This window comes from Colias croceus, chromosome 2 (assembly GCF_905220415.1).
Source record: "Colias croceus chromosome 2, ilColCroc2.1".
NCBI classification, from domain to species: domain Eukaryota; kingdom Metazoa; phylum Arthropoda; class Insecta; order Lepidoptera; family Pieridae; genus Colias; species Colias croceus.
This window is the reverse complement of record NC_059538.1, coordinates 8,912,607-8,940,442: the sequence shown is the minus strand read 5'-3', so window position 1 is coordinate 8,940,442 and position 27,836 is coordinate 8,912,607. Positions and strand designations below refer to the sequence as shown.

Below are 27,836 nucleotides of genomic sequence, written 5' to 3'. Positions count from 1 at the left end.
TACTACAACTGAACCGATTACAATGAAATTTGGTATGCAGGTAGCTGAGGACCCAGAATAACACATAGGCTACTTTTCATCCCCAAAATCCCACGGTAACGGGAACTATGGGGGTTGTTCTTTGACTACGCGGGCGAAGCCGCTGGCGGAAAGTACAAGCTCCTGAAACCCATTTTCTTTAGAAGGCTTATTTGATAAAAGTGCTATAACTCGATTGCGTGTATTTATGCGGAGCTGAAACACCAATTGAAATATGACTATTATCCAAACATATCGTGATCCTTACTAAAGCGTGTGTAATGTGTATGTACCTATTGCGTGGGAGCCATTTAGTAACACACAAACATAATTCGTTAATTCCTACACATAGAGTGCGAGTACAAAATGAGTGCAAATCGAAAGTTAATAAAAAGTTATTTTTAAAAGACAAAACAATATAAAAGTAAAACGAAAAGATTTATGGAACGAAAGTTTCATTTTTATCCAAATACAACGGAAAAATTGTCAGAGATCAATAACGAAGTCTGAGAAGAAAATTATAATTTTATGTACATAGATACAATTAATGTTAAAGTACCTATTAAATAAATAACTTTCTTCAATTTTTATTTATTTTCTTTTTATAATAGTCTTTCCATTTGCACAGAGGACGTTTCTATTAATGTTAGATTTCGACCTTACCTATATCATGAAACATGATTCTCAACAATTAACTGAGCTGCTCCCAATTCCCACTCGTCTGAATTCACGCCTACACGTTTATTTATATCAGCTTTATTCAAAATACTCTTCGCAAAACATTGCTGTATTATTGTACTTACGATTGTGATTCATAAATACCACCAGAATCTTCGTATGCAATTCGATTTTCTTTAATGTTTCATTTTAAATGCGTAAAGCATACCTAAATATACGGCTTCTGAACTATGTAAATTGAAGTCAGATTTTATATTAATTATAATGGTAATTGTTAATAGATGCATATTTTTTTGTTTATTAAGGATTTATTTTATAAACAAGCCACCATGTCTATGGAATTAAAAAAAAGAAAACATGCCTGAAATATGAGTAATACACGTAAATTACATTACCACAATGAGTTTAATCCTGAATTACTTTTATAATTTAACAACGAAGGTCAACAATTAGTGTCCGAATTAACACAAGTGACCTTTTTGTTTGGATTTTAGCTCAACGCTAAACGATTTGTAAAGTTTACTTTAGTCTACAATCCAAATTTTATAGCTCACTTTAGTGGTGAGAAAATAAAACGACGCTGTAGATCATAAAGACACTAATTTACGTAGAACAAAACAAGAGTATTTATAAAATTCATTCAGTTTTCTTTAAAATTTAATTTTAAAGAATTCAAGACGTGTTTTGCTATTAATAATTATATACCCATCTTATTAATTATTAATTGAATCTTCATATAGTCAGACTTGAAAGCTGCATTAACAATCCAACATCAGTTCAGTTCAGATTCAGTTTCAACGAATGCGTTCATTCAAGCAGAAAATGGTCGGAAAAGTCTTTGTAGAAATTGTTTTAAGTACTTATTAGGTACTTATTTTTATATGTATATTATGTATTCGTGTTTAAACGATTAATATGTACCTACAAATACATATTAATACTTGTAGGTACATATTATTAATCGTTTAAACAACGGCTCTCTCTCCCGGCTCTACATGAGTTACAGGCTGATACTACATATAGGTAGGTACCTACTCTAATATATTATGCTTCTTATTTATATATAAAACTTTCTCTATAATCATACATAGGGACAGACGGCAGGTTGTAGTAAGTAGTTTATTATGTAGTAAATAACGTATTTCATTTGTTTGCAGAACTACACTGCATCAACACCTTCAAAGCCGTCATCAGCACCACCTCACACGACCCTCCAGCGGTCGGTCCGCGCGGCGGGACCGTCCAGGGTCATACCGCGCTTCTACTTCCCCAAGGGACGGCCCCCGCCGGCCCACCAGCAGGACCATGCGCTGCACAAGGTCCAATCCGCCTTCGCTACATTTCCAAATAGTCAGGTAACAATACATTATTAATTATTCTTAACATACTAAGAAAAACAACAACACCAAATAGCAATTAAACGATCCATTTTGAAGGCAGTTTAAAGTGCGAGTTGAGAAAAGTCTAAACTTTAAATCGTTATTTGAGTGATTCATTCATAAAATATCGCTGGATGCTGAGGATTAAGAAGAAACGTTTTTATGAATAAAATTTTAAACTTATATTTAGCATCTAACTTGAGATTGAGTATATAATATGATCTCGTTTACAGTTTACTAAATAGAGAAAATTATGAAGTACAATTATTTATCAAACACACATACAAAAGCAAACTGCTATTACGAAAATGTGTCCATAAAATTTCCTGAGACTAAATAAATGTTCAACTTATGGTGATTTATTGAAATGTATTCTCAGCATAAAATACGCGTTTGTAATTTGGATTGAGATCTCTTTAACCACCGTAAGGCACGACATGATGTATGACTTTTAGGGACAATAAATCTACACAATTCGACAAGCAAAAATATCGGCCAAACGGCCTAGTATATGGCGATCGACAACAATGCCATTCCTGACAATAATATTATGTGCCTCAAATTCCAGTCTTTTGGAACAACTTAAATTTCAAATCGTTACGACCCGGGGGCATCTTTTCCCGCCCATTCGATGTGGCTGAAATTTCGTATGTCTGCAGATTATGGACTAAAAGCCATAAAATATAAAGTAAAAGGCACCCAAGTACCAAACAACTCATCGATTAGAACTAGCATCTGTTAGGAGCCCCTATTTTATAACAATATGTCCTATTACTCTATACAATTTGGCAATACATTCACGAAGAATTATTGCGAAGACTTGCAAAATGTTCTAAACATGGTATAACTAAACCTAACGTTACATAAAAATAAGATTTACAGACTTGTACTGAATAGTCATTGTATACGTAACATTGTTAATTCTCTGATTGACAGATAAAGCAGTTACATAATACTATTTGAATATAACAAATCATTTAAATGAGGCACGCCCGTGTAATATGCTTAGTATTGTGTGTAACAATATTCACTCGAAGGCCAGGATTTTTACAAATAAGGTGATAGCAACTTTTTAAACCAATAATAAACTCGAGGGTGTTTTAAACATTTTATTCTCAGATTTAAATATTCGTATAAAACAAACGAAAATAAGACAAGTGATAACTGCGTTCAAAACAACCGACTTCAAACTTGCACTTGCAACATTTATACAAATACAGGTAAAAATGCTCATAAAATAAAATCTACTGGGCCTATCCGAATAAAATAATTTTTATGGGACCAATTCTTAGATCATTAAGATCTAAGGACCAATTCGACACCATCCCGCATCGAACAAAAAAAGAATCACGTAAATCGGTTCAGAAATCTCGGAGTAATCGGTGTACATATATATAAAAAACATACCGGCCGAATTGATAACCTCCTCCTTTTTTGAAGTCGGTTAAAAATTAAAGAAATGTGTCCGATAGTTAAAAAAAAAAATATGTATTAAGGCTTTAGTTTTTGTTATTATGTGTATTAATTATTTAATAAAAAAACTTGCGTCTTTTAAATATATTATAGTCACGGTGACAATTTCCTGCATTTTATAGTTTATACTCATGAAAGAAACTTACATTGTTCTTGTTTATGTGTAAACTTGAAAGGAAATATTAAATGAAACTTTTTTAACTTAGTGTTCTAGTTATGTAAGCATGGCTTGTACTAATCTTGGATAGCATTAGAATTTACTATCACCTTTCATTATATAACTTAGTTGGATTTAGCTGTCGATCTATTGATATGTTATTAACTTTTTATAACAGTATCAATTTATTATAATAAATGATCGTAAAAGTCGTATTTCATAAGGTAGTTGCAACTTTAATTAAGAATTAGTTATTTCGTCTTTGTTCATAATGTCAATAATACGGAAATTGAACCAAATAAAAAAGAAAATTAAGTTTTTTAAACTCATTTAATCGTCTGATACGTATAATACCGACATCATTTATTAATTACTACTTTAGGAACAATTAATACCTATAAATAAATATTAGTGAAGAAGCAAATATCAATTTCTCAATAGGAAATACACAAGAGCCTATAATTTTGGTTGAGGCCACCAGGATCCCCCAGCCCGATCCCCCAGGGGATCCTAGTGAACTCATCGGTTCACCAGAATCCCCTCATAATAAAATGAAGTAAAGATGTTATCACACTGCTTAAAAATATTTTATTTAACAATATCTAAAAAATGACCTACGCTTATGTCGCTGCTTATTAATTCCATTTGTGTTTCTTGTATAAACTTATCAGTTGCTAGGTCCTATTTGATCTACCTTACGTATATTTTTTGTTGCCTTCGCTTTAGTTCAGAATCTCTTTTTAATGCATTCAATAACTGTAGAATGTTAGAACGTTTTCGACCAATAATTTTTAATAAACCCGAGTTCCAACTTTCGCAACAATTATTGGTGCGATGTCTTTCGCTGAAAACTGACATCATTTTTCTGGTATCGTCATTTTTGAGCCAGTATCTCATATAATTTACTAACTTCAGCATGTTTGGATAATCTTTACTCATACTTAATATGTTTTTTAAAATATAGTTCCACCCTTCAGTCATATATTCCGTAGGTAACAATGGCATAGCACCGCACAACATAACCACTCTACTAGTAAATTTGTTTTTAAGTAAATTAAGTTTTTTTCCCTTTTTACGAATATTCTAATATTCTTACCAAATTTATTCCTTTGTTCTTGATGTCAGTTTTTAGCGAAAGACATCGCACCAATAATAATTGTTGCCAAAGTTGGAACTCGGGTTTATTAAAAATGATTGGTCGAAAACGCCCTAACATTCTACAGTTATTGAATGCATTAAAAAGAGATTCTGAACAAAAGCGAAGGCAACCAAAAAAAAAATACGTAAGGTAGATCAAATAGCAACTGATAAGTTTATACAAGAAACACAAATGGAATTAATAAGCAGCGACTTATGCGTAGGTCATTTTTTAGATATTGTTAAATAAAATATTTTTAAGCAGTGTGATAACATCTTTAAGTACTTCATTTTATTATGAGGGGATTCTGATGAACCGATGAGTTCACTAGGATCCCCTGGGGGATCGGGTTGGGGGTCCTGGTGGCCTCAACCATAATTGGTTGGTTTTAGGTTCACGTAACTGCAAGTGTGAAATATTCAGGTACCTACCCGCGCTATAGACAAACTGCTTTAAACTAAATCTTTGAGCCTAGATTAGATTTTAAATATTAAATATCAAACTGCGATCTAAAAGCGAGGTCGCGTTTTACAGGCTTTTATAAAGGTCATACGATGAGAAATAATTAACGTACGAATCCTGTACAGGAATTCAAATATCTCGATATTTCTATGTATAAATACATAATATATTTATTTATGTTCTTGAGGCCTCTAATTTTTTTTTTTCATTTTACAATTCAAATATAATAAATCAAGTACAGGTAGGGTAAGTTTAAGAGGCTTTAGCAAACATTTTTTATCGATTTATTCTTTACTAAATTCTAAACTAGATTATTATATAGTCATATTAGTCCCGTAGATAACGCAACATCTTATTGAAACAACGTAATTATTGTGTTTAATTATTAATGTTGCGATATGATAGAGTAAACCTCTTACATACCTAGACTAACTTTCCTTACAATTAGGGCATGAATAAAACAATTTTGAAGAAGAAGATATCGATAAGAGATCTTTATAATAATAGATAACAGTAAATTGAAAAATTATGCAATTCACAGGGACTGCGTAACAAATTAGAACATTATTTTTAAGGCGAATTATTCGTCTAGTCTAGATTCCAGACAATAGCAGAATTTATATACTTAATTTATTATTCTTATCATACGTTACTGTTTTAAAAAGTATTGTGGTTTCAATATTATATTCAGTCTATTCTACAGACTACAGACGCATTGAAAATCTTTATGAATAAAACACGTTTGTTCATATTACATTGGGAATATGAAAATTTCACAATACCGCGAGACAGTTTTATGGGACGCTTTGCATTTTTGTGTGGCTATTTCTACAGACTATTAATGTGTAAAAATAGCATCGTAAATGAATGTTTTATGCACCATTAAACAGAAAACAAATTAGCGTTTAAAATAAAAATGAAACCCGTCGTAAATAACCTGTAGATAATGAATAATTATCTACACTAATTAATTATACGTATAAATGACATCTATACTTAATTTTAATTATTATAAATTTATAAAATTAATGTTATTGCTTCTATTTTAAGGCCAGAATAAAAACTGAAATTAATCAACAATAATTGATATAATAAAGTTATATTGATTAATTAAAATCAGTCTGTTCGAATCGCGAATGTTTTCAGTGTTTCATTATCCAAAAATAGATCCCTTGTTACAAAATGTAAATGATACAGATCCATAATGGAATTAAATGAGATTAAATCGACTTCAATTCCAATATTGATATAGTTAAGTAAAGCATCAGGGCAGCTTGGCTCGGCTCCAAATCATACTAACCGAGGTACCGTCTTGTTAGTCTGTGTGTTCATACGTCTAAGTACCAAAAGCACTCTTGACTGAGAGTACACTGATACTTTAAAACAACGGTAACGAAATTTTCTTTACAAAAAAATGTCATCGAACTTCATTAATTTCTCTATCGTCTAGATTTGAAAATATTATGGTATACGTATTTGGAAAAGTTTCTGAATGATCCTTATTTTATTATACTAATGTTTACTTGATGTTTTAAAAATATTTTCTTAAACATTTTCATGATAATGAATAGAATACTAGTTTAATTGCTGTTGAAATATGTGGAGATGAACTTCAGTTGAGAAAACTTGATAAAGTATTTTTTTTCTTTGAAAGAATATAGATATACTTAGTTACAACTTTATTATATATTATATCAATTGGTTATTTCCTTTTTCTATTCAACAAAATAATTTAATTAATCCGTATTGCCGCCATTTTATAACCGTCGTCTTTTTATGAAAAAAGGTTGCCATCGTTTTTTATGGAAAATGTCTGAGCACACAAGTTATATTACAGCCAGACAACACAAGAGTATCGTAAAAAGCTGCAAATAAAAATAACCGAAAGCCTAAGAAGCTTGAAAAGGATCCTAGCTCTCTAACGGTAAGCCTAAAAGCGAAATAATCCGATCCTATATATTTGGGATGATTAACCTTGTACCTAGGCATTTTCTTGAAATGCTCGGTCGCTTTATGAAGGCAATTTTGCGATGAGAGCACGTTCACAGTTTATGCATTGAAGTGAAGGAAAAAAAGAGGACGGTACTAGGTTATAATAATAGGAGATAGAGAACGTAATTAATTAAACGCTTGTTTTATGTATGAGTTATAAAATATAATGAAATAGTACAAATACACAAACAACGGTTAAATTGTATTGAATAAAAGAATGAATCCACTCTATAATCGATTTAATGTTTTCAGAACTTTAGTTGAATGTATATGAAAAAAAGAACAATAAATTACCAGAATTTAACACCAAATTCTTTGCACTACGTTTGAGATCGATTTAAATTGCCCAAGTTTACGGTTTTGTACTAAACATCGCTGATATATTTTGGCAGCGGTAATACGTAATACAATTCATTAATTTATTATAAACAACGAAATATGTAGACTTCAAACATAACAGTAGGTAACAAAGCGCTCTATTATCGCTTCGGCCATGTTTGAAGATATAAGTCGGATAATATGTAGATTATAGATATTTCAATTCTCAATCGGTTTTCGGAATTTTATTTAAGTCACGTATATACAGCGTAATAATAATAAACAAAAGAAATCGCTTTATATCCATTGACAACAACTCTAAATATTTTTAATGGTTCATCGTTAAAAACATTTAGGGAGCATTAGAAAATTTGTCCATAATTAGATTGGATAACAACTCATAATATAGGTATTTAATCAATTTTACGACGTAGACGTCGTTAAATAAATGTACATAGGTACAAGAGTTAGCAAATGCTATCCTCAGGCGCTTTAAACTTTTACTAGAGTTGGGAGACATAAAAAACAAAGTAACGTTGCAAAGTTTACCGAAGTAAGACCGAATAATAATAAAATTTTATAATACCTTTAAATTCAATTCCAATAATTGATGTAAGATAAGTTCATATTTAAGTTACCAACAAAATATAAGGAGGTAGGTATTTGTTTGTGTCATGTTTTCAAATAGGTAATATTATTGATTTAAAAAAAAAACGGTTGTTTTCAGTCTACGGTTACCAGTTACTTCAAACAAAATATATCGGTGTATTAAGCAAAAATTTTTTTTTCTTGTTCGGTACCCAATACAAACCTACTGCCTATTTCTGCCTGAATATTTCTTGTAAAACTTCTAAAAGAAAAACTTTATTATAGTTTTAAAAAAACAATGTGATTAAACAATAAAATCCCAAAAATTTACAACACATCGTAAGGATAATAACATAATTGTTTGTGGGTCTGCCATCAAAGGCTTGCTAAATTACAACGACCCCATTTCGATTCGCCATATTTAGGTCGAAGGCACAAAACAACCACGAAAGTGTCGACAATGGTTATGTTTTTCTGTTTACTTTCTCACTTATTACTCTGCATACTTTTAGTAAGTGCTTTTTGATTATTTTTGCATTAAATTCGATTTCATACACAACCAATCACACATACTCTACTCTATCTATACATCAGAATTATAAAAATTTAGTTAAAATTTTCATAATGTTAAAAAAGAAAGCTAATAGGTACCTAGGTAAATACTATATCATATTGTTGCTTCAAATTTTGTGCTCCAAATTCATTATTTACAATTAATTATATTTTTTTAATTAGAAAAGCCATAAAACAAGCCATATTTCTTATTTTCCAATCGTTCTTAACTCTCCAATCGGGAAGACTTACTTGATAATGAGTCTGCTTTAATGAGCTATAAATTAGATTGACTAGATGAAAAAACATCCAAGTAAAGCAACATCGTTAAGCAAATCCATATTTAGTTACATTAAGAATTCTTAATTGTACAAAGAAACAATCTCTTACGCTACATCGATTGAAAGCGGTTTAAAAACCCATCAAAACTTTCCTTTTACGTTAGGGCTTAACAGCTTATGGATATAACGACTCACTCCGGTTTCTATTTTGTTATAATATCAATACCAACCTATGATACCAACATTACATTGATGTAATTATTGTGCTGAAGCTTTGATCTGCGCATTAGTATCTAATTGCTCACTTACAATGATTCCCTTATGGAAATTGAATTATAAGTTCCTAGTTAACAGGGAACATTAATCAATATTAAATTATGTAAAATTAGCTATCATAATTAGGTTTGACTATTCAACCAACTCATGTAATGTTAACATGTTAATGTCAAATTTAAAAAGGTATTATCTGTGCTCTATCTTCTTCTTCTTTAATATATATAAATCTCGTGTCACAATGTTTGTCCTCAATGGACTCCTAAACCACTTAACCAATTATAATAAAATTCGCACACCATGTGCAGTTCGATCCAACTTGAGAGATAGGATAGTTTAAATCTCATATCGTTTTAGAGAAAGCGGGCGAAGCCGCGGGCGGTAAACTAGTAATATTAATAAGTTTTAAGGATTTATCTTTATTTTCCGATGATATTTTTCATTCTGAATCCAAATATTAATTTAATGCTTTACTTTGGTACTATTGATTTCATTTATATATTTAGGAACAAGACCGTGAAAACATCAGAAGTATTGTAACGAAACCTAACACATACAAACTGCATCATATTCTGTTAAAACAAAAATCGCCGAGCATAGATCTTATACAGACTAGTGTCATAAAAGCACTTGAACCACTTTCCATCGTTGCACAAGTGTATCGGTCTGTCAAAGATATAGTCCTCTATAAATAGGCTAGTTACACCGACGTGACCTACTTCCGCAGGTCGATAACCCCGAACAGGCTTGGGGTGAAGATTTAGCACAGACAATCAGAAAGGGCGGCGCGAAAAAGTTGCAATCGCAATCATACATACACGTCCTAGTAAATACTAAATGCGTAGTAGTGTGTCGTGGGAGGTTGACTCACGGTGTAGGTGTAGTGGGCAATATTGTAGTACGAGTATGTTATGTTGTTTTACTTAATCAATATTTGAGCAAACTTATTAATGAGGAAAATTGAATTTATTTTCGACCGACCGCAACGCGACGTTCACAAAAACGACGAAGCGTATGAACATATTTTAAATGATACTTTATTAGAAGTTTACGAACTGAAGAATACTTTGCTGATAGTATAATAAGCTTTTACAGTTGCACCACGTTTCACAGTTCATAATTCTAAGCAAATACGTCGATTAAAAAACTTATCCATGTTTTAAATCTTGTTCTCTAGATTTATAGTTTGCATTTTATGCAAAATAAGTTGACTATTTTCGCGATAAGGTTCATTACATACAAGTCGTTATTTACGCTTCGCTGACGACATGTGTCAGCGCGCCCTATATTCAATAATGGCGGAAGTCGAATAGGCCACCCACGGGACACGTGTATGAGTGACCACGTCAAATAGAAAGCAAATATCTGAACACGAGTCTAGCTTTTAAATCAACGCATTAATGTTGATATTTCCTTGCACTATTTTAATCGAAATCGATGAACTCGCGTAGCGGATTAACAGCACTGCGTTTGTGTGAAGTCGACACATTATAAGCAGCATTTTAATAACCGTAATTAATTCGCTTTAAGTTATACAAATAAGATGGAAAACAAATCAGTCATAGCATTTGTTAAAAACCTGACTGCGAATAAATTAGATGTTATTATAGACACACCTAATACAGTATATATCACACAGAGATTTATTAATGTTAGGTACTTTCCTGACAAAGAATTATTGAATCCAAAAAAATAAACACATAATAAGAAGTTGGTATTAATTTACATTATACTGCTACATACCATACGGACTCTATGTCATGAAGTAAAACTGGTGCCAATTTTTTTACCGACATCAGATTTATTCAAAATTCATGAAGCAATACTGACATAGTAACCCTAGATAGTAAATCTGTTATTAATATTATTTATTAATTTTCAATATTTAATTTCAGGTTCCTCGTGAAAGTTTCAAGCACATAGTAAAGGCATGCGAATGTCCTCTGTACTGGAAAATGCCTATGTTCCTAGCGACACAGCAAAACCTCCACGCGCCGGTTGACGGACACAAGTTTATAGACTTTTGGAGAGAGTAAGTACACATTGAATTATTGTTTCATTAAACAATTACGAGTGGAAAGTTTAGGAAAGGCATTGGGCCTTTATTATCTTGCAATCAGCATCATAATATGAGATTACAGCAATATTGGATAATGCTGTCATTTTTCACATGGTGCATGTTTCGTAATTTTCCAAATTACAAAATAATATGCAAGCATTAATATAAATAACATACCTATAGCGAACAAAATAATTCTCGTGAAAAGTTCGAAGATTTGTTGGTATAATGAATTGAAAAGTGTGGGAAGATGTAGGAATGTGTTTTGCAAAACTACATATTTTAAATACAGATTTTATTTGATAAAACTTGTTTCAGATAAGGAAATATCTTAATATAATTAAATCATATGATCGCTAAATAGAAAAGCATTTATAAATCATATAGATGGCAAGATTTTCTTTTGTTTAAATGGTCAAAATAAACTTCTTCAACTTTTCAGAAGTTTAAGCTTAGTCTATAGCAAATTGCCAAATCTTAAATATTTTTTAATATAATATTATCAAAAAACAGTCAAATCTAGACTATATTGCTAGAGATTGTTCATATAACCTTAAAAGAACGACCTTATACAGCACGTTATGTAATTTAATCAGCTGAAAGCCTTTTAAGAAAGTAGGCTCTATCCCCGCTTCGTGCCTATGTATAAGAAAATAGCCAAGCTTTGAATACTTTAATTTTTCATTTATAACAGTTCTGAAATTCATTTCAACTTGCAACTCTAAGATTTCATAAAAGACATCTGGAAAACTATTATTCATCAGGTGCTATGATGGCTATCTCGGAATAAATTTGCCTCTTTCGTATGCATGGTTAATTTCCAGAATATTCAACTCAAGAATATTAAATATAGACTTGGTGTTTATAAAATTTCCATTGACATTTATTGAAAAAGTGACCCGTGTCTTGTTCTGTAATGGGACAGATGCTATTCACATCTGCTTAAATGGTCGATTTGACATTCAAGGTTTTGAGGAATGAGAGCTTTTTATTGCTTTTACACTTCTATTATTTACACAGAATTACACAGATCGCTATAAAAATTGCCGTATACTAATTTCCAATCAATACAAATTGCCAATAAATAAATCTAAAGACCTAAGTAAACCTTATTTTAATTTTTGTCAGCTCTACCTCACTTACGATAATATAACCAGAATATCAAAATCAAATGAATATCGATACCGACTTCAATTTGTTTCATGTTGGATGTTACGCTGTAAAAGAAAATACAGTATCCATCAATCTTGTTTAGACGAGCTATTTTTAGAGAGAAGGTACCTTAACTCTCCGACTTACGTACTTATAGATTCAATAATATCTAAAACGCAAACCATATGTGGTTTAACTATAAAATACATAATAGGTACTTTCACACCGCCAATGAATCGTAAATAACTCGAACCGAACTTGACTTTTACTACGCAATTTATTAATATTCAAAGAACTCACATAGAAAATATTTTTCGAATTTCGCTGTAGGAAAAGATGCACACGTATAAATTTTTTAAACCAAACATTTCAAAATATATAAAAATGTACAGACAGGCAATGCGTAGATACTATATTGCGTACAATTTTATATTTTTAATCAAGCGACTCTTTAATGTAAAGGACATTTCACTGTATATTTTATCATGTCGTGAACACATTTTTCAGTAAACAGTTTTTTTAATAATTTTTATTCGAAACTAGCGGTCCGCCCCGGCTTCGCCCGTGGTACATATTCACGTTTTCTCTACATAAGAACCATCCTCATAGGTACTTCAAGTACCTAATATAATAAAAAAAGAATTAAAGAAATCAGTTCAGCTGTTCTAAAGTTATGCGCTTACCGACACATTTTGGGATTCATTTTTATATTATAGATTGTATCCGGAATACGGATATATGTATATGTCGTCTCTGAAAACCAGAATTGAAAATACAAGAAATGTATTAAATAAAGAAATGACCTAACGCGTTGCTCTCAACATTCAAAGTGCAAAAGCCCGTTTATCACTTTCCTGTTCTAAGAAATTTTAAAGCTTATATATTTTGACTTCAGGCGTTTGCAGCTCATTCAAGCAAAAATTGTTGAACGTCTGAAAATGAAAGTGTCACAGTTAACCTAGATAAATTGATGAAAACTCGAAAAACATAAAATATCTTATAAATATTTTTTTCTTATTCTGTACTATTTGTAGCGAACAGCTTGCTGTGAAGTGTTCAAAAATAGTTAGCAACGTCGCCTTAAATAATATAAAAGACCGTTTGATCTCTGAAGAGGACTTCTATTTCTCGCAAAACGTGTCTAAAAATATCCACAGAAATACAAGTTCTAAAATAAATTAAATAACAAAAATAAATAGTATTTCATCCGACCCCAAAGTAGTTTCTAATCATGATTCTATTTGCTTATTTTAAGTACCTACCTATGTATTGGTCAGTAGTCACTGATTTCGCTGCCAACTGTCAATTAGACCGATTTTCAACGTAAAAACCAAATTATTTTCTTTTCTAATAAAATGTTCATTATTAATTTTCAGAATGTCGACACAATGCCACGACCAAGCTTCCAGATTTGTGTACATATTAACGAGAGGGAAGAGTAACACATTAGCGCCGGAGGACTTCGTGCCTCTTGTCCAGGATGTCGTTGACACGCACCCTGGACTGTCCTTCTTGAAGGAGGCCACGGAATTCCACTCGAGATACGTCCATACTGTAAGTTTGTAAGAACTATAGTAAATAGTATCATTAGTTTGTTGAAGAATAGTTAAAATAAATAAATAAATAAATATAAATAAATAAAATCTTTATTTGCCAAAAAAACATAAACTTTACAGAAATATGTACGCTGACTCCTAAACTAGAGGAACTCTGTGTCTTAGGAGTTAGGAGAGTTAAAAGAATAAATATTATAGTTCAGGATACATCGCCCATTTTTGCAAGTGACTACTATCAAGCTAATTTTCCGTTTGTAGCTTTATTTTGATGAGACGCCCAATAATTTCGTGTACGAAAGTCTCGATTGTGGTAGCTAACAGAGATAACAAGGATAAAAAATTTTGATTTGATGGTTCTCAAATATTTATTACTAACTGAATTTTTTTTTGTTCAATCTCAAGATAATTACCTAAATTATTCGAAAAAATATTTGTCCTACAAAATCTATGGTTGGTTCAAAGAGTCCCCCTTTCTAAAGTGTATCGATAACGAGGTCATCATAAATGATTACTAACAAGCTGATTTTTTTGTTTTCACTTAGTTAATGTTTATATAATTCAACAGATATAATTATTGTCCTACAAATTGCGTAATAAATATTTGAGAACCATCAAATCAAAAAATTTTATCCTTGTTATCTCTGTTAGCTACCACAATCGAAAGTTTCGTACACGAAATTATTCGGTGTCTCATCAAAATAAAGCTACAAACGGAAAATCAGCTTGATAGTAGTCACTTGCAAAAATGGGCGATGTATCCTGAACTATTAGCTGTCCCGTGTTGTCCTGTCTTCGCACGAGCTGTCTGTTTCGCGCATGAAGTTTATAATAATATATCTGTTCAGTTGTAATTTTTGGGACAAATTTTTTCAGGAATACGCGACTATATATCGAACACAACAAATATATATATATATATATATATGTAATTATCGAAATCGGTTCAGCTGTTCACGCGTGATGTGAGAAATGAGCTAGTGGCTTCTCCCAATTGTCTTTATTGCCTATATTCTACACTAAAACAACTATATATCTACTACCTAGATACTAAACTTTTATCATTTAAAAAGACTTCAAAGTGAAAGTGTATGTTTTCTCATGTCTGCAAATCACCTTTAAAAGTAAATCAACGTGTTCAAAACGAACCCTGAACATTATGATAATTGTATAAACTGCTTAATGATATTAAAACCAGTTCAATGAATTTGCTCTTTACTAACCCTAATAATTTTAAACAGATTATACAAACGATTTTGCCTATTTATATTTTATCTGTATATGATTTACGACGACGAGATAAACAGATAAGTTGTACCCTTAGGTTGTACCTAATGAAAATGTTCGACTTAAACACGTCTTTAATATAATATGATGTCGTATGTACCTAAAAAAGGTAAATAAATCAAAGAAAAGTAAACAATCCTACAAGTACCTACACCACAAATATTATATCAAAATTGAAACACTAGCTGTATAGGTAATATTAACAACTTAAATGATTTTAGAATATGGTTATAACCGATCTCTACCAATAAACCCTGAACTGAAAGAATCTATACTAATATTATAAAGCTAGAGCTTTTTTAACAGTTTTTCATTTGCTTAAATGGCTTATCTCAGGAACTCGTGGTGAATTAGGTATATTCAAGAATTCATTCTGTGTTGGATAGTTCATTTTACGAGCCGAGCATTGAACATTGTTGAGCTATGAAAAATGTTGCAATAATGAGAAATATGAATATTTCCAGAGTAGTCGAAGTTTGTCTGCAAGTAATTTTAATAAAGTTATAATTTATTTTTTTCAGGTGATTGCTAGGATATTCTATTGTGTGAACCGCTCGTGGTCAGGTCGGATATCCATTCCGGAGTTGAGGAGATCAAATTTTTTGCAAGTCATCCAGCTTCTTGAAGATGAGGAGGACATCAATCAAGTGACACAATACTTTAGGTAATTATACGTTAAGTACCTTTGGACTTAACAATAATTATATATGCGGCAATACTGAGGAATAATTTTCAATAGGTAATTTATTTCTTGAAATTGTTGCAGACTTTTAATAAAATGCTCTTTGATCATTTTTTCTCGGTAAATTATTTTGCTATCAAAGAAATCATTTGAAATATCAGTGACGATTATTTCTTCATTTAATTGTATATATTTTATTTAAAGCAATTTCGTTTACGAGTACTAATAATTTTCTTTCAGTTATGAACATTTCTACGTAATTTACTGCAAATTCTGGGAATTAGATAAGGATCACGATTTATTCATTGATAGACACGACCTTGCGAGGCACAATGACCACGGTAAGAAGTCTTATCAATTAAATTACCCTTATTTATGGCGTGAACTTTCACCAGTTTATAATTATGGTTTAATAAAAATTTATTATAAAAATTAATTAGTACAAAAACGAGTAAAACAAAAATATATAACGATCTACTTTCTATGTAGTCTATGCTTAATCAGATTAGGTATCAATTTTGTTCCTTCTGGTGGTGCACCACTGAATACCCGATAGGTATCTTCTTACGATTAGCATTTGGGCTTAGACGAGAATAGAATTGTTTGTTTTACGTTTTCTACATACCTACACCTTTTGTCAAATTTGTATGTTTGTCCAGCGCTCTCAAGCCGTATGATAGAGCGAGTGCTATCGGGCTGCGTGACGCGCGGCAACCAGAACCGCGTGACGGCGGGCGGCGAACCGCGCATGTCGTACACCGAGTTCGTGTGGTTCCTGCTCGCGGAGGAGGACAAGAGCCATCCCACTGCTATCGAATATTGGTTCAGGTTGGTGTGATTGTTCTTATTGAACATTACTGCGCTCTCAAGCCGTATGATAGAGCGAGTGCTATCGGGCTGCGTGACACGTGGAAACCAGAACCGACCAGACCGATTTTAATTGTTTTTTTTTTTTTGTATTAAATGCGTCAATTTTTTTAGGTTCAAGTATAAACCACGAAGTCTAAACAAACAAAAATAGCTACTGAATATATGTAGATACTTAAATATCTTAAATCGAAAACTATTAGTTGCAGAGGAGAGATATATTGACATAAAATAAAAATATATCTTGCAGCAAATGCTCCCTAGATATAATGTTATATTGTTTATTTTCTATATTTCATGTTTACGTCTTTTTAAAAATAACCCGCGACCCTACTCTGATCGTACCAAAATAACACATACACTGATGCTATAATTACGACAATTTAAACTGGAGAGCTCCTAAAAGCTTCATCTCCAAATATATTCTCAAGAAGTGAAATTGTGAGCATTGCATGTATTGAAGTACTTGAGATATATGGCCGAGTCGCGTGACCGTACCTATAGCAATTACTTTGAACTCATATTGGCCGTTGGTTTTGCCTTGAACTTTTGGCAACACTGAAAATAATTGAATTTCTCTCTTAATTTTGATTTGCAGGCAATAGTAGTTGGTGTGAGCTAACGAGTTAAAGCACGTAATAAAATTACGTTTTATTGTGAAATAATCCATTTGTGAATCAAGATTTTCATCTAACGTGTTTACTACGTCTTCGTTAAACATAGTATATTTTGATTAATTTGATCACAGCTTTTTTAGAGCTTTCGCTATTTCACCATAATACTTCGATTGCCTAAATTAGGAAATTTAGAATTTATTTATTGAATACAAGGTATAGATTAAATCACCTTCAATATCTTAATACACAATGACTAACAAAGCTTTTTTAAATATTTATTTACTTCTTAGAGACAGGTTTTATCACATAGTATTTTTGGGAATTTTCACTTTTAGACTCTTGCATTGGTTACTTGAAAGTTGTGGCAAATTCATTATCTAAAGAAGAAAGTATTAATTACTGAATGTTATTTCCAGGTGTATGGATTTGGATGGCGACGGCTACATATCGATGTACGAGCTGGAGTACTTCTATGAGGAACAAATGCAGAGGATGGAAGCGATTGGAATCGAAACGTTACCATTCAACGATTGTCTTTGTCAGGTATAGTAAAATTATCTAAAATAATTGAATAAAATATAAATATAACAATGCAAACATGCTTATATGTACAATAAATTGTACAATACAATTACAAATTACACTACTCTATATATTTTAAACCATTAAACAGCTTAATTTTTTTTTAATAAATATACTAAACTGCAGTTATAATTGACTATAATTTCACATTTCAGATGTTAGACATGGTGCATCCAGCAGAGCACGGCAAAATCACGTTAACCGACTTGAAAAAATGCAAGTTGACGCCGATATTCTACGACACGTTCTTCAACCTGGAGAAGTATCTCGACCACGAGCAGCGCGACCCCTTCGCGACGCAGCGGGACTCCGATTGCGAGGTCGGTTAAAAAAACTAATTAAAAAGGTTTTTGAAGCGAAGGTTTGTTCTTTATGCGCGTTGAGAGTAAAATTTCAAGGTCGCTTCATGGCAATACCGTCACATCATGAAGTAAAGCAACGATTTTGGTATCTTTGAATCTTGCCAAAAAAGTTTCACTTCTGACACGTGTACTCGGCACACACGCTCTTTTTTCAAAGAGGTTTTTTTTTAATTACAATCAATGTACATAAATAACAGGAATATAGCAAAATATTTTCTTAAAATTATGAAAAAGCAAGTAAGCAAGACAAAAAGACGTACTTTCGCATTTATAATATTTATTAAGTGGTCCTTAATTCGATATTTCTTTTAATACATAATTAATTTAAAAAATTACAGATGTCGGAATGGGATCGATTCGCGGCTGAAGAATACGAACTGTTGGTCGCTGAAGAAGGAGGCAGCGACGCGCAAGACCAAATGTAAGATCAATTACAATTATAAACCTTATTTGTTTTGGAAAAGGACCTAATTTCCATACACTTCTCTATCACAATTTTTTACCACTTTGATAAATATTTCATAATTATATTTCTTTTCCCTAGGCTGTATAACATAATCAAAGAATCCGAAAAAAGGGATTCTATTAATCGTTTCTATGAATTCTGCAGAACTTCAAGGTTGAATGGCGATAGATTGTACAAATAATAATTTCGATTCGGTAAAGTAAATGTGTTTAGTATTCACGCACTAGGTCATAGAAGTTCCAACAAGCATTGAGCATTTGATTCCTACAGCACCTGTGTTAGACCGCCTCACATCGCAAAATGTCTTAAATAGTTCAAAAATATGTTCTGAATGCAAAACCTTTTTTCGCGATACTAACGGCTATTTACTGATTTAAAACACGATTCATTTATTATTAATATCGTATTAATAATGAATAGAACGCATTTAATTCCGTTGTAGTCGAAATACTAAATTCAAAATTATTTATTTATAACTTCTCTTTATATTTGGACTTTCATATGTATTCTATGTTTAATTTATTCCTCAGATATATATTTTTATTTTGTATCTTCGTTACCTATTTATATAATGATCATAATATCTTATATTTATAGAGTATTGTATGGTTTATTTCGATTGTCATCTATATTGATCGAATATTACAATTTCTTTCATCAGGGAGGGAGACAGAACTGGCTATGATAGGGTAAGCCTGTGTTCTTGAAGTGCAGTGTATAATTACTGTGTCAGTTTGCATTCAAATATAAAATACAATATATATCTAAATAATAAAAGCTACATATATATCGTCTATACAGGAATACAAATGTTTTTTCATATCTCATGTGTTGGTTTTTTGTTTGAAACTATGGTGACATTTTTTTATTTTGTTAGTATAGAAAGTATATTTTGTTGAGTTTAGTACCGTATTTTTTTTTAATTATTGCTAGTATGTATACCTTTAGTAGTTTACGATATAATTATGATTTGGTAGTATTTTAAATTCCGTTCCATTATAATATTATAAGTTAAAATAAGTTTTCAAGTTGGTACTGTGTGTTAATTAATTCTGAAGTAACTTTGTTAAGTAGTAGCTTAGTTTGATTTGTGTTCCTATATCGATGATTTTTATCTTCAGTTTCAGAATAAGATATTTACAGATACAGAAAAGTTGCTTTTATTTTCCTTTGTATGTAACGATAATCGCACTGCATTATAACATCACAAAAGCGACTTGCAAAAACTATGTGCAACAATATTGTGATCGTCACGACTTTGAACGAATTTGCTTGAAATATTGTCTGCCTTACTGATGAAAACATACTCACATAATATGTCCCTGTACATATCCGCCCAATTCAGTTTATGCTTTTTGTTTGTATATAAACTCATTGGCATAAAGCATGAAGCGACTAACAAGTATTCCTCGCAGTTTCGTTGCATTCAGTACATATGAAAATGTGTCGACCGTTTATAAAGGACTGTTTTAATATTTGATCTTATAAATTTCAGCTCATACGATGAAACAGACGACGATTGCTTATCACCAAACATTGATGACGTCACTAACACCGACGTCATTGAGGACTCCAGCGTGGAAGATTCCACTTTTAGCGACAGTATATCCAATGTTCGTACCAAAGATGTCCCAGGAAATGTTCCCGCTATCTCACGAACACCGAACCAGCCAGCTGGTTTCGTGAACCTCAGCACCATATACGCGTTGGGCAGTACGGACAGATGGGCGAACAAAACTAACGTGCAAGAACGAAAAGGAGAGAAACCAATCCCACCAGAAAAACCAGTTAGTTTAATGATGATGAACGGCAAGATGGAAAATCGATTTAACGTCGGGAATAATAGTTTTTTATATTCACAATTACTGAATCCTGGAGGAGCAAGAGCGAAGGATCCACCTTCATACACGGCAGCGACGAGCGGAGTTCTGGATAAAACTGGCGAAAAGAAGGTTTTATCCCCGAACAAAACTGTAAAATCCCCAACCAGTCCTGTGAACGGCGTCAGTAAAATCTCGGATAATTACGAAAGAGCCGTCGCAGAACGTTTAAGCCCACAAAGAGAAAACTCCAGACTGAATCGTAGCAGTGTGTTCAGTAAAGTTAATACTGGAATTGTATCCGGTAAAATTAAAAAGAGCGCTCGAAACGTTGACGAAGAAGATGATGACTACGCGCGGGATAGTGACGAGTGCTCCATATAGACCTTGCTTTCAAGGTGTGTTATACAATGACTGATTCGTGTTAGTGAACCAAAGACCGTAGAACAGTTAAATATCGACATACCATAGACAAATAAATATTTTTTCAACGTATCCACGATACGTGCCTTGTAGAAATGACACGTTCGGACAATTTTAGCGGTAGAAATCGATTAGTTTAGGTGTATTGCAATAGAAACGGTGTGTTTTAACATCGCTTGAACCGATAGGAGTAACGTATCGGAAGTATTATGTTAACCGTTACCGGTATACGTGTTGAAATGTGTGTTATATGTATTTAAATGTCGTCGGAGAAGAATGAAATATCTAAGAAGGGAACCACGCTTTTGCATAATAGTTCACAGATTAGTTGCTAGGCTCATTTTACAAAACAAAATTCGTTGAAATTTATTATAAAATACAAAATTCAATCAAAATTAATTACCTAACGTTGGCCTCTATATTCCGTCTTTAATAATTATTCATATCACGCTCCATCCACAATATAGAGATATTTTGAATATCATTAGCATAGCTTTCACCATCAATGGCTTTGAGCATCGAGATGAACACCGTGAATAAACACGCACAGATAAGTAAAATACATAGATTAAGTGAAAATATTTTTATATTTAAACTAATTTTTCCGCGAGAACATTAACTAACTAGTAGAAAATTAAGCCTGGTAGCAAATATTCATCCAGTTAAACCCTTTTATTTGTAAGTCAAAACTTATTATTTTTCGACGGATAGAATAGGTAGTTACCTACTCGTTGTTTAATTTTAAGAGTAAAATAATCAAGTACGAATTTTTACCAGTTACAATATAGTGAGGATCATTGTACGCGTGACGTTTTCCCTTTTCACCTTCAGCAGTTGAATGACTTTGACCTTTTCGCTTAGGATAGATCAGGCAGCTGTAAATACGCTTGTAGATAATGCTAGGTAGATTTTACATTTTTTTCTCTAGTCTACAGGGTGCTCATCGATCTAATTATCAAACTACCAATAAAAAACACGCGTTTACTATGGAAACGTACCGTTTGAATAAAAACAGGCTAACCGTTATTATAGGTGGTTATAGCCAAGTTTTTGGAATCCTCAATTATACCTACGTATACCTACCTACTTATGGTTTAAATGTGCATACATCAGAATTATGTTTTTGTTTTTAAAAAACAGCAGAAAGTTATTTTTAGCTTTCTATTATGCATACACAACCGGATTCGCCTATTTTTTAATGATTAAAACCTATTCACAAATCTGTTAATAGGTTTTAAATTTGGCTTCTAATTGTAAAGCCAAAGAATTGATTGTGGTCCATGAACAACAAAATTTATTAGCTAATAATAAAATTTTTCTGATGTTTGTAACAATTAAGTTTGTCCATTGAATTTTCACTTTATTGACCGACTTCAAAGAATAGGAGGAGGTTATTTGACTCGTGTTTGCGTGAAATTTTCATGTCGTATTTTCGTTATTATTAAAATTGTTAATTGTTTACCCTCAGGGGCATATATATAGGAAAATATTACGGTACGCGGATGTACCTATGTTGTTATTGAATTTTTGTCATGATTGAAGATAAAATTTAAATTGAGATCGAACATTGATCAACTGAAAAATATTAGTGACTACTGACTAGTCATTCAGAACGACAATGTTATCTGTTGGTACTGCAAAAATAATGATTATTATTATTTTTTATACGTATGCGTACGCGATATGCGTATTTTCCAAATTGAGAAACATTATATCGATTAGATATACATTATATAATAAAATAATGATTTATAGATAAATTTACATACGATGTTTACATACAGTTGTACCTATATGTAGAAATATTTTTTTCTGTATAGAAGGATAAAATAATCAATAATACAATATAATACGTATGTAGTACTGTATGCAGAGTTTTTGAGCTCTAAATTTACCTGCAAAATTAAACACTAATTACCAAATATTTATAAGAAGGGGATCATTATTATGTTAAGTACATTCCATGCTTATAATAATAATTGAAAAAAATACAGCCGGCATAATGTTATTTTTGCAGTGCTATTTATTAACTTCTTCATCACTCTTGTGAAGTAATTAATATTGTTCTCAATACTGATTACAACTTACCAAGTATTAACCAAAACGATTGTTCACAATTTAATAAATTTTATTAATATGTTGTGTATTATTCTTAAATTAATTTTATTTATAAGATATGTTTTTATATAAGGACATAAACGTTTTGACTTAGTAAAATGCGTTTGAGGATTATCTAGTTGTATGGTTGTATACTCAGATTATACTTATATGTTTGATCTGGGATTGTATATTTTTTAAATAGAGTTGGGCCGATGACAATGTGTTAGTACCTACATGTTAAAAGGCCGTTGACTTTTAGTTTGTAGTTGCGTGTGTGTTATTTAATCGGTTATAATTAAAATTGGTAGGTACTAGCTATATTATACACTATATCTTCCATTTATTAACCCCAAGCGATTGTCAATAATAGTGCCATGATTAACGTTTTGATAAAATAAAATAGGTATTCGAGACATTTCTATTTGAAATCTGCTCCTAAATACTTATAAAATATGTTGCATTTTCAGGTTTTTTTTAAGGTATACTATGAATATTGAATACTGTATTGTCGTCATTTTCAAAATAATCAATCACAAGTGTTTCATAACATTAATTACCTAAGTAAAACGTTCATTACCTATAAGTTTTTGTCATAATTATTGAGATAAATGATTTGATTTTGTATGATAGACACTTTAATTTTTGTATTGACAACACCTACCTACCTAGATAATATTATTTTTTGTAGGTTGTGTAATACGCATGATTTAATATTATTTTGAAAGATTCCCGCGTTTTACATCGTAGTTTGTGTACGGACAATTCTTAAATTAAGATGAAATTAATTTTTTGAGCATAATACTAATAAGAAGTGAACTGTATGATGTAATGTAAAATATTATAGTTTACTTAAATAACCCATTAATTAATACTTAATGTTGGTCTTAAAATTTGCAATAATTATGAAATGTAACTTTTGTTCACGTTAAATTCAAATTATCGATAATACTTAATTTAAACAAAAATCTCAGATTTTTTACGAAACACTAGAAGTGATGTAGTTTTATGTGTTAACATTATTATGTATTATGGAATGACAGAACTTATATGATAATTCAGTTAAGTATCCTAATAAAGTACATAACTGTAATCGAGTTGTTTTATTTAAATAACGAAATTTGAATGCAAAAAATCGGATTCGGTGTAGCAACAGCACCTTTTGCTACACCGAATCAAAAGCTTCGCTCGCTTTTGAAAAGCTATACTTACCAGTCGCGTGACACACCAGTTACTCCACTCCGGCCACAGAATACTAATTAATAGTAGCATAGTAGCTAATGCCACATCACTAATCTATAATTAATAAATTATGCCAATAACTAACAAGTAATATTTTCGATTGATTGTTACGTTGTCAAAAACAACTCGACCGTTTACGTAAGAATCTTTTTTAATTTTGATAAGAAAAAATTTTATCTACAAAACTAGCTTTTCCTTTTTAGTTTAAATCCTAATGTTCCTGTGGGATTAGTATCTATTAGTATGTATTAGGATTACGTAATTAACTACTATTAAAAATAGCCTTAGTTAGGTACTCCTAACATCAGCTATCTGTCAGTGAATTCCGTAAAAATTGGTCCAGCCGCGGCCGTTCCAGGGATTAGCCGGAATAAACAGACAGCGATAAAAAATTTAAAATGTACCATTTCGGTATATGTATATACTTACCGTGTATACATCCATACTCATTTTGTAAAAGGCGGTCATTTTAATATTACAAAAATAATAATTTTATTATTGGTATCTAGAAAGAGGTACCTACTTTCCGTCCATTGCAATACAAAATTCAAAGATTGAATTTGAATTTAAAGTAAGTATCACATATTCCACAGACATATTCTGATGGTAAACGTTTTCACCAACGCGCTTATGAGTAGACCAAGGAGAGTACCTAGACGTAGAGTTTTCAATATAAATTCATTTGCCCAGTTCATAATATCTTGGTTCATATCAAGGTTCATATGCATAGATGCACAGATAATATTTATAATACTATTGCATCCACAGATTGCATCATTGACCAATAATTCAAATTTTAATATTCTTTTTCTCTTAATAAAAAGGGACTTCGCCAAATATATGCCATAATATTGCCATAAACAAAAAAAATACATTGATAGTTTGACACTGACAGTGCCTGTCATATCGTTTCGGCAATCGGCTGTCGGTTTGCAACGTTACCTACAATTGGCGAAATTCAAAACAATAAAAATATATTTCATTTGAATTCAATGTTAAAGAGGGTATTTGGTGCTCAAAGGATTTTTATGAGATGTAGTAGTAGTTTAAACAACAGTTTATCAAATAATACAAAAATGCCTTTCTATGCCGTGGCAAAAGGTCGGACCTCGGGGATTTATATGAACTGGGGTGATTGTGAAGCGCAAGTGAAGGGTTTCCCTGGTGCAAGATACAAAAAATTTAATACAGTTATTGAAGCACAAGATTTCATAACCGTTAATAGTGGCGGAAGCGGATCAACAAAACAGAAACCACAGAACAGTCGTTCTAGTTTACCTACAACCAACAATAACCTTAAGAGAAATTACTCCACAACGTCGAACAGTGCTAAAGCTAAGGACGATATACCGAAGAAAAAATCAAAGTCTAAAGCACGGACTACTAGTACCAGTAGCAATAGTTCTGATGACGATTTGAATACTATGATTGTTAAACAGCTTGATGATATTGAAGCGAGACTGAAAGGTTTTGCAAAAGGTGTTGATAAGATTTATAATAAGAGTACAAAGGGAAAAACGTCAATATTGATAGAACAGGAACAGGGGGGTGATTTTAAAGTAGATGATCAAGGATTCGTGCAGGTGTACACTGATGGAGCTTGTTCCGCGAATGGTCGCAAGGGTGCAAAGGCAGGTATAGGAGTGTATTGGGCAGATGGCCACCCTCTTAATGTCAGTGAGCCAGTATCTGGAAGGGCCACAAATAACTGTGGGGAAATACAGGCAGCTACCAAAGCAATTAAACAGGCAATAGATAATGGAGTTCAAAAGCTGGCTATTAATACTGATTCACAGTTTCTCATCAACTCGGTTACCAAATGGCTCCCAGGTTTGTATAACACTTCTAATTACACACTAATACTTATACCTATAATTTAACTACTCTCTGTCTATGCCTGTAAGCTCACAGGTGAGTTATTAAAAAAAAACAATTAAAAAAATGAGATTAATAATAAAGCAAAATGAAAGTACTTGTTTCATTAAATATCATTCTTTATAAAATACACTTCTAGGTTGGAAAAGGAAAGGATGGAAACTGCAATCAGGTGAACCAGTTAAAAATGAGAAGGACTTCAAAGAACTGGACAATCTTCAGAACAAACTCCAAATCAGGTGGAATTACGTTGAAGCTCACAGAGGAGTCTATGGCAATGAAATGGCTGACCAGTTGGCGAAAGCTGGGGCCAATATGTATGTTGGTTAAAAATTGTGTTATACTTAATTGTTTAGGATTTAAGATGTTAATTATATGCAAACTTTGTTAATCTTTAATTTCTCATTTGTTACAACATGTTCAGTATTAAAAATAATACCTTCTGATCAAACTCAAAATATCTTTACTTCATGAAATTCTTACTTTCCTATCTCACTGTTTTGAACTGATTATTTTCTATTCTTTATATATTTATATGATTATTTTCACAATATAAAAATGTATTTTTCACTTTCTCTAATGATTTATAATGATTATTATGATCTGCTGGGCAGAAATTATAAATGTTATGTAGTAGACTGATATAATGAATGCATTGCTGTGATTATAAAATAAATATTTTTTTCCAAGAAATGGTTTCATTTGTTCTTTATTTTATTATACAGTCCATAGAAAAATATATTATGTGTATAATGGGTATAGTTTTAAGAATTTGGAACAGTTCCATTCTTAAATAATCCACTTGCTCCTGATGTTACTACAATAATTACAGAAATAGCTTTTACCTGCAAGAGAAATCTCACATCATAGATAGCTGTACAATATTAGGTTGATGACTTAAAAAACATTTATACCAAATAAAAGAAAATTTTACTTCAGACAATATGTTTATTGAAAATTAAAACATATTGCACAAGCATCAATCAGATGCCAGAGAGAAATATGGTATGTGAAAATGTAATCCACATGCATTAAATAAAAATTGTACCGTGTGTACATTTATTAATAGTATTGCTAAAAATATGCATTTTCCATGAATTCAAAAACTATATGTTCATCAGTTTACCAATGCCTTATACTAAAATTATCGTAAATATCTTAACATAGTGACGCAAGACTATCTTTAAAAAATTTTATATTTATGTACATCTTACAATAAAATATCTCTACTGAGAACTAATTCTAGACAATTATCTATTTATTATCATAGTATTAAACATTATGACAGCTTATTTAAAACTTATATTATAATATGAACTTTTATGTTCTAACACTTCAGTAATAGGAAATCCTTCCACCTAATAACTGGAACTTAAAACCCAAAACTCATTAGTCATTATACACTTTATAACAAATTTGTACAAAATTTATATATGAACCATT

General features: G+C 31.6%; 2 protein-coding genes across 2 annotated transcripts in view; both read left to right on the top strand.

The window, feature by feature from the left end:
• LOC123698712 overlaps window positions 1-24,369 on the top strand; it is an 81,231-nt gene extending 56,862 nt beyond the window's left edge. Inside the window, exons 2-11 of the mRNA XM_045645465.1 lie at window positions 1,854-2,051; window positions 11,205-11,341; window positions 13,897-14,074; window positions 15,882-16,024; window positions 16,283-16,383; window positions 16,702-16,870; window positions 17,943-18,069; window positions 18,264-18,428; window positions 18,809-18,891; window positions 20,432-24,369. Of these exons, the coding sequence (XP_045501421.1) occupies window positions 1,854-2,051; window positions 11,205-11,341; window positions 13,897-14,074; window positions 15,882-16,024; window positions 16,283-16,383; window positions 16,702-16,870; window positions 17,943-18,069; window positions 18,264-18,428; window positions 18,809-18,891; window positions 20,432-21,140 (2,010 nt within the window). The 3' untranslated portion in view covers window positions 21,141-24,369. The remainder of the gene's footprint in view (window positions 1-1,853; window positions 2,052-11,204; window positions 11,342-13,896; window positions 14,075-15,881; window positions 16,025-16,282; window positions 16,384-16,701; window positions 16,871-17,942; window positions 18,070-18,263; window positions 18,429-18,808; window positions 18,892-20,431) is intronic.
• A 1,066-nt stretch (window positions 24,370-25,435) lies between these two features.
• LOC123698591 (ribonuclease H1) lies at window positions 25,436-27,082 on the top strand. Its single transcript, XM_045645292.1, has 2 exons — window positions 25,436-26,348; window positions 26,533-27,082. The coding sequence occupies exons 1-2, from the start codon at window positions 25,511-25,513 to the stop codon at window positions 26,721-26,723; spliced, it is 1,029 nt and encodes a 342-aa protein (XP_045501248.1). The 5' UTR covers window positions 25,436-25,510; the 3' UTR covers window positions 26,724-27,082.
• Window positions 27,083-27,836: the final 754 nt, after the last annotated feature.